Genomic DNA, 8,915 nt, shown 5'->3' with positions numbered 1-8,915 from the left:
CTTTACTCTCCCATCCTCTCCCACTCCCCCACAGCTGGGAAGCTGAGTTTAGGCAACACTGCAGGGAAGAGCACGAATGCTGGAGCAAGTATTCAGTACGAGTGGCTACGAGAGCATTTTCTAGGAAGGTTCACCAACCTTCCTGACTTCCCTGTCTAATTCACCGGTGGTGCTAGAATCCATGCTATTTCACAGACTTTCAGAAATAAGGAAACCTCGGACATGGAGCAGCATCCAGAAGTGCCACAAAAGGGAAGGGGAAGAAAGGAAATGCTGCCCAGCGAGAGCGTGGTACCTAGTTTCCAAATGGTATTTATAGCTGGTGGAACAGCAGGGCTGAAGGGCTGCTGCAGCCTCTCTCCTGACGGGACAGAGGTAAGCTTGTGTGGAGTGGGCTACGCAGGACACGGCATTCCCTGCTCTCCCCCTCCTTCCTTCCTCTTTGAAACATATTTCAGCATATGGAGAATGAGTCAATGCCCTGGGACTGCATTTTTAACTGGGAGTGGGAAAAATTGAGGCACTCTGCAGTGCTAGGGAAGTCACATACAACGTACCAGCAGTGACAAGCGCCTGACGCTACTTCCTGCCCAAGGACAGTGTTCCCAGCGCTGGAGTGGCTGGCACGTGCCTCCCTAAACAGCAGTTATTTAGGGAGATAGGTAACATAGGAAAGGCCAGCTCATCCATCGGATGCTTGTCCTCCCAGGGGTGCGGTGGGAGACAGGATTTCCCCACGTCAACAGCAGTGCAGTCCTGGCAATGCTGTTCAGTTCCAGCAAGTTTCAGTTGCTAGCGCAGTGGGAATTGGCAAGAACTGGACTCAACAGGCAAAGGTCCCTCTGCTTCAGGTGGCACCTCCTGCCTGCAGCCTGGAAGAGCCCAGCAAGTATTTGACTCATGAGGCATTCACATGTTTTAGGCAGCTTGAAATGGAAGATGCTTCACCTCAGTTTTTCCCTCCCCAAAGTGTAACAGTTCCTACCTATTGATGTCAGTAATTCAACATCAGGAACCAGTGTAAGAGCTGAAGTTTCCAGAGTTAAAAAAAAAACATCACCAGGAATACTGGATTATCTCAATACTTAAAAAAGAGAGGAAGTTTCTAAGACAACCCTTTCTGCAAGGCTCAGTCAAGGAGCTCCACTACCCCTCATCCTCAGAAAGTTTATTGCACCCCTCCCTGTTCCCCCGCCTGCCCTGCCAGCCTTGGGAGCTCCAGAGCTGGAAAGTAAAGTATTGCCTCCTTGGTCAGCTTTAATTGACTTGCAGCATTTTCAGTCCCAAACACACAAGGCATTTTGTAAGCTTCCTGGATTAAGAAAAAGCAAAGGAAAGGTTTTAGCATGCCAGAATCAGCACAAAGATATCACATCCTGTCCTACGAAGAGCTGTCAGCTTCGCTGGCATTCGTGGCATGACTGCTGCTTCCTATCACATTGTCCAGCAATGAGCAGATGCTTTTGTTTCCTTCAAGCTGGTAGGCTAGGTGTAAAACATCAGCTAGAGTGGGATCTTAAAAGTGATTTACAGTATCCCAGAGATGGCAAAAGCCCCAAGGAAGTTGCATCCTTTTCTGGCCTCCTCCAGCATTGCTGGAATGCAAAAGCAAGCCCACCATCCTACAGAACACAGCCCGTTTGCCAGGTGGCACGGGGCACAGGACCACCCAGCAAGAGGAGTGTGGACAGCTGGTACCTTATCTAGCCAATCTGCCAACTAGTGATTTCCATTGCTGAAGATGATACGATTAAAGAAATGGGTGTGAGCATTAATTATTTCCTGTTACGCATTTACTCTTTATGCTGGATTCTAGCACCGCTGATGAATTAGAAAGGGAGGTCAGGAAGGTTAGTCAACCTTCCTAGAAAATGCTCTCATAACCACTTGAAACACTACTGCATCCATAGGTAGCAATTTCATACTGGAAACATGTCCGCTCTCCACCCCACTTCTAATTTTGTGTGCCAGAGAAGTTACGACACACACGGGAATGAAAGTTGAGCACAGATTTCAGAGTCCAAGAAAGGAGACAGTTTTCTTTGTCACATGCTCTGCCAGCTCACTGCCAAGAGGCCGGTTCACCTCTCAGATCCACACTCTCTACATCACTGTTTTAATTTTGGTGGCACAGATGTTTTGCTCAGGACGGAGACACATTGATCCCTTGGTATCTTGGTCTGCTGGCATATATTGTATGTTAGAAAAGTTCACAGAAAAGAAAGATGGTGCACACTCATGCAAAGGTCTCTTTTCAGTGAAATCTCCAAGCACCATAAAAAAATACTATACCATTCACATCACTTGACAAGCAGGGAAACTGAGGAAAGGACAAGTACCGATGCCTCATTAAATCTCACCCCATAAGCTGAAGAGACAGGAATAAAGAGAGTCTTCTAAGAACAAAAATCCCACCCCTTGGGCAAGCCAGCCTCTTAAATTTACAAAACATCTTGCTGTAAGCAATTACAACACACCAGATTTGCTTTCTTGGCAACCTGGCTTCTAAAAGCTCTGGGCTGATTAGACAAGCAACTATTTTCCACCAAGGTCTCCAGACCCCATGTAAGTCGGCTGAAGGCAAGTAGATGAGGCAGCAAGAGAGACTCAAAGCTGTTTGTGCTGCCTTGCACAGGTTCACAAGGAAACCCATCCAGCGGGTCTCCTCTGCAAGGTAAAGCCAAGACAGCAACTGACCTGGGCTTCTATTATGCAGAGGACTTTGCAGAGATTAAAAACCAAGACAGGTCAAGATAAACTTTTAAAAGACTGCTGACTCTACTTTCACGCTGAAGACCATTTCACTTCAGTCTCAACCAGAAAGGCCAGGTTTAAATTAAATTTCAGAACAATTTATTTTCTTTTGATAACTGGTAATTAATGCATCTCATTCAATTTGGGTACTGCTTGTACTATGTCTGAGTGGAAGTATGTAATAAATTGCCTTTTGACTTGATAAAGATGTTTGTAAACAGATTTTGAGGTGGACCAGTCATGAGGTAAGTAACTCTGCCAGATGTAGAGCTGGATGACAGTCTGATGGTATCAAAGTACAAAGAAATCTACACCTGGAACCAAACAAAATCACCTTTTGGTGATCACTTTTTGGCAAAGAAAGTTGACTCCAGCCTCTGTTTCTGTCTGTCCCATATGCAAAAGCCTGAAGTGGTAGTAGAACGGAAATACTGATACTCGGTGAATGTGTTAAAGGGACACTCCCCCCCATCTGATCCTTGTAAAACACCATCAGTGAATAAGCACCATAAACATAAGCATGAAAAACAACCTACCCTGAAATATTTGAGTTTCATTATTCAGACTGACTTTTCAAACAGAGAGTCTAAGCAAAAAAAAACAAACAACAAACCCACAAACAACTTTCAGCCGATAAAGGGGGTGGAATTATGACTGTATTATTCACTCTGCTCACACGTCTGAAAAGTCACACTGACTGTGCTCAGAGGTTTCCTCACTACCATGTAGAGGTAAGTCTCCTCCCTTTCCTCCATCATATCCGGTTACTTTCAGGTCAGGAAGGACAATTACTCATCCCATATCATAACCTCAGGTTTCCCAGTGCAATGCACGAAGGTTTTGATTCCAATCCTCCAGCCCCCCTCTCATACAAAAATTACAGGATGGTATTTTGGGGGGCAGTTGTTCTTAGCTCGCCGTAATGTTACGATTGCTGCCCTAATGTCACTCATTTGTTTGATTTTGCAAGATAAACAAGAGAGTACTGAAACCTTTTTTTTTTTTTTCCTATCAGCATTAAATATTGCAGTCTTGAGACTGGCAGGTCTAGCTTTAACACACACCTGCTGTAAACAGAAATGTGTGTCATCTGCTGAGAACAAACCCAAGAAAGGTGGACTCGGAAACAAGAATGAGCAGACAAGCCTCAGCCGGCGCATGCAACACATTACCTGCATGCTTGTTGCGCCTGTGACTGATCCTGGGAGCAGACGACCCATTTCCTCTCGGCAGGAAGAGAGCTGCACCTTTCACAGTGAGGAAGCTTGGAAAGAGACGAGCAGTAAGGAAAACTCTATGTTGTCTTTAAAAGGAGAAAAGCAATGGAACAAGAGAGGTTCAAGGCACTGAATGCATGCTCTGCTCTTTTGCAAGGAAGCGATTTCGACTGAATTGCTTTGTTGGTAAAGAACTTTCCCGCCCGTAAGTACTGCAAACATTCAAAGCATAACTGAGAACAACATGAACAGAGAAACACTGAAAAGCAGAACATATGCCTGCTGTTCTGCCTGCAGACGTAGAGCCTGAGCAGCAGAGGGGATTAACCTATGGCTATATTTTTGATTGGAAAATCAAGATGGGAGATCCACATTTCTAAATGGCGATTAATACAGCAAGCCCACGCATCTCTATAATTACAGATTCTGTTAACCCTGTGCTTTGTGGTTGAGACACAGCTGATGCCCTGCAGAAACAAATGTCTCCCTTCAGCAGTTAGCCAAAAGAAAATTAGTGTACATAACAGATTAAGAAATCATGAAACTACTGTCTATGAGTCGTATGATAATTAACTCTCAAAGACTTATAAATTAAAAGCAAAACTGTAACGCTGTTGAATTCAGACGTCACTTACTGCCTTGATTTTGCCCTTTCTGAAGTCACATGAGGAGAGCAGTTTGTGGAAAGAGGCAATAAAGAGTTCTCAAGTTCTGTGGAAGAGCTGATATTTTAAGCACATCTTCCAGTAGTTTTCTTAGAGATGCTGTGGCTCAGGAAAAAGCGAGACACACTATAGATTTTGCAATTAAGCCATCCTGTTGCATAGTTAAGGGTTCCCGCTTTTCTCAGAATTGATAAGACAGTTATACATGCTTTGAAGAAAGCCAGAAACAATTCTACAGTCAACAGGATGGTTGACGAACGTGATAAGACAGGATGGGAGAGTCCCTGGCATCGTGCACCCCAGCAGCTCCATGACTTGAAAAAGACATTGGCTTGTTCTTTTCAACTGAACAAGAGACTAGGAACTTCTTAGTTCCTTTCTCTGCTTAAACAAACACCAAACCTAGTTATTTATTCCCTTCCTTTAAGAGACAAGGACCAGGAAATAATAAGAGTAAAAAACCCCACCATATATTTGAAGAAATTCCATGTTACAAACTGCGGGTGAACGCTAGAACATGCCAAGTCACCACCCTTCATGGCTACTTCCACCCTGCAGCATAAGCAAAGGCTAACTGCTGCCTGCAGCCCCTACTCCAGGGACATGTTTCAGTAGCTACTCAAAGGCAGGCGTACACCTAAGCACGACTGAAGACAACAGCACCACAGAGAAATCAAACACGACCAGGAACCAGGACACAGCATGGCATGAGCCTGTGATCTTCTAGTTTCATGATTTGAGGTTGACCGCTTTAACAATAGGTTTTGCTGACTACGTTTTTATAGCTACAAGAATTATAAAAGCTTGTGTTAAAGTTGGATTTCCCCCTAACCTCAAGCTCATTTCTGGGCACCTCTCCACTCTCCTGATGGGGATATCAAAAAAATAAAATTTTCTGAGCTCCAGCAAAGCAGATGCATACACTCAGAAAGACCTTCTTTTTTAAGCCTGTAGCACATCCCAATGTTATGCACTGTCTGTCATAACCTCAGCACTCCCCCTTACTGACAAAGTTTCTCCCAGGACTATTTTCTAAAATTAAACCAGATGTCAAACATGCACTGGATGTTTCAATAAAACTAGAATTTTAAAAAGGAAAAATCATTTGTCCCAAATTAAAATGGATCAGAGATCTTTACCTATGCTAAAGTTTAAAACAAAACAAAAAATAAAATTTAAATTCATTGGGCACACTGAGCACAGATGTTTCCTCAGACCCTTCTCATACAAAAAATTTTGACCGAGCCTTCCTAGCTTTTGATGACAAATAGATCCTCTGAAAGCCCTCAAGCTACACAGTTTCTTAAAGCCCGAACTTGGGAAACAGAGTTATCCTGAAGCCACTAACTTTTAAAAAAAAAATTATTATTATTAATAATAATAATATCATTCTCCCTCGCTTAGCTTGAACACGTTTCGATTCAGCAGTGCCCTGATGTCCTGAAGAAGTACACTTCTGCTTTCAGGCTAGCATCCACAAGCGGGAGTGGGGCAAGAGAACATGCTGTGCTTTGCTGAGCCTCTTCAGGAGACAAGACAACGATGCAGGAAGAGTGAGAAGACATTCCCCCCTTCTCCTCCTCCCTTTACAATCCTACCACTGAGGCAAATGAATTTCAAGCTGCACAGGAGGAGAGAGTTCAGCAGTCACAGCCAGTTTTCACATAGTTAATTTTATCAAGCAAAGCCAACAACTAATATTAGCAATCCTTTAGTCTGTGCCTGAGGTTTCCCCAGAAGGTTGAATTAGCAACTATTTTTAGTGGATAAAGCAGCATGTAGCAAAAGGGCTGGGAGGTTAAAAATCTTCTCACTCCATCACTTTCCCTTATCACCAGCACTCGCTGTCAGCCACCTGCTTGGAAAAGAAACATGGGCAGAACTAAAGAGATTCCCATCAGGTACATCCTTCCAGGAGGCCACCTTCTCTCCTAAGGCCATGGAGGACCTTGTTTTGGGCCATTAACCACAAGCAACAAGTTTGAGTTAGAAACGCTAGGGAAAGGGAATGTAATTTCCCATACGAAGGGTTGAAACAGGTGAGGAATGTGACAAAGCAGATCATTCTTGTAGAGCAGGGAGGTCAAGCAGGCAGGGCAGCACCTCCCGCAGGGCAGGAGGGAATGCAGGAGATGGCCATCAGCACTGTTGGGAAAAGAGCAGATCAGCGGAGACAAGAGCCTCGTCCTTCTGCCAATTACAGCTCCGGGGACACTCACTGTGCAGACGGGGGCATGGCACACTATCAGCACTCTCGGCATCACCTGCCATGAACTCCTACCACCACACACACAACACATCCTATCCAGCACAGCACCCTAGCAAAAAAGCCCATAATACACAAACACACAAACAAGCCCTTGCTCTGAGATTCAAGCAGTAAAGAAAATTTTGGGAGGAAAGGCAAGAAGTTTATATGAAAGTCCAAACAGCTGTAATAATAACTACTGGTGAAGCTTAACACCGTTCTTTCAGGAGATGCCGATTTTGGTGCACTATAGGGACAAAAAAAGCATGCCTGTGATGCACTATAGGGACAAAAAAAGCCATCACTGGCCTGACATCCCCTGTACCACCCACAGCTGGCTGCTCCATTTGGGTCCACCCTGCCTGGATAGCCCCAGCCATGATCTTTCCCAAAAGCATCATATTTCAGGGCAAGATGACCTTTGGATACTGCCCCCAATATATAAGGAGAGAGCATTCCTCCTGTAGGAGGCTAACAGCAGGCCCCACTCTGAGATGCTTCAGAAACACAAAAGGTAGAAAAGATGTGGTGAAAAGGGCAATTAGAGGCTCAAAACGACTCTCCTGATGTGGGACTGTGCTCACCATAACAGCAGAGCCATGCTACCATCCACTACTGATTTTACCCTGCTGACAGCTCGATGGCTTCCAAGCATAACCTGGGCTTTGAAATACTTCGTAAAATCTGGTTTGCCAGAGCCTACTGGAGCTTCAGTGCTCTTTGAAATAATCTCCTGGAAGCAGAATGGGTATTAAAAGACACTAAATGCGGTTAGGAAGAAGTTGAGTCCAGAAGAGAAGACGACAGGGAGCCAACTTGGCAGAGGTAACAAAGCTGAGTTGTATTCTATCAGCACACCAGGCTCGTCATCAGTCCTTTGTGCTACACAGTGGCTTTCTTCTGGAGAAGACTTTCACAGATATGTCCCAAGTAAGAGTTATTACAGCTATAAGCAACCCTCAGCACTACAGCTGTGGGGAAAAAAAAAGCGCTTCTGTTCCATGTTTAGCCCATTCACCTCTGAAGTGAAGTAGCAACCTTAAGGCCACTAGGGATGTGCTATTTGTAATTCATTGCTCACTGGGAAAAGAACCAATATAAGCAGAAGACTTAAGCAACACCTACAGAAATTACTACTTGTACCAATTTTTCTCCTAGGCAGAAGAGATTTTGTAGAAATTGTACAAGGCACATCATCAAAACTATTTAAAGCCTTCCGCACAAAAAGCATAGACGTTCCCCTCAGAAGACCCAGTTTCTAAACAGCAGTAACAGCATGAAGCAGAAGCGATTCCCGCGCTCCCTGACTTGCTGCCCAGCAGCTGAGCCCCTCGTGCACGACAAGAACACTGCATGGTTCATACCAAATTCTCATTATGCTACAAAATCGGGGAACCACATAAAACTTACAGATGGCAAACAAATAGTGAATGCCTTCCCAGCTGTTACCCTGCACAGCTCTGTTCATAAACTGCAAGCACAAACACCAAATAAACTGTTTTGAAGACACAAAAGAGAAAATGTTACTGGTTTTTGCATGGACTATGCCAAAGCGGTGCGGTAACACGAATCATCTGACACTTTGCCACGACCCCCCCGTACAATGCCTTCCACCTACGGGGCTGCTCAGCCGGGGAGCTGCTCGTCCAGAGTGCTGCACCACCAGCCAGGAAGTAGGGGAATCTGCACCACCCACCAGTTTTCAACAAAAAATTCTCAGTCCTCAATGTAACATACTCAGAAAGGAACCTTGTAGTCTTCTTTAGAAACTATTTCATAAAGAAAAGAGAGAAAACCTTTTCAGAAGTACAGCAAGGAAAGCAAAGAGGCACCTGAACAGCTTCTGGCAATGTTTTATCCTAATAAACACTTAATTAAGTTATTGCGAGCCTGAGGATGACTTTCCAGTTGGCTCTACTTACTCATCAGGGCAGTTTCCTTTACAGCAGGCTCTGTCCTGTCCAGCCCAGCCCTTAATCGGGCACTTGCCAAGTAGCACAACCAACAGAGCTGGCACCATCCCCTGAAAGG

The 8,915-nt window shown here is 44.6% G+C and overlaps 1 protein-coding gene across 1 annotated transcript in view; it reads right to left on the bottom strand.

Annotated features, from left to right (window-relative positions):
* SSH2 (slingshot protein phosphatase 2) overlaps positions 1 to 8,915 on the bottom strand; it is a 66,969-nt gene that overhangs the window by 29,383 nt on the left and 28,671 nt on the right. Inside the window, 1 exon segment of the mRNA XM_009328652.1 lies at positions 3,927 to 4,018. Coding sequence (XP_009326927.1) covers positions 3,927 to 4,018 — 92 coding nt within the window.

The sequence above is a fragment of the Pygoscelis adeliae genome, unplaced genomic scaffold (assembly GCF_000699105.1).
Source record: "Pygoscelis adeliae isolate BGI_AS28 unplaced genomic scaffold, ASM69910v1 Scaffold347, whole genome shotgun sequence".
Lineage (NCBI taxonomy): Eukaryota > Metazoa > Chordata > Aves > Sphenisciformes > Spheniscidae > Pygoscelis > Pygoscelis adeliae.
This window is presented reverse-complemented; position numbering and strand designations above follow the sequence as displayed.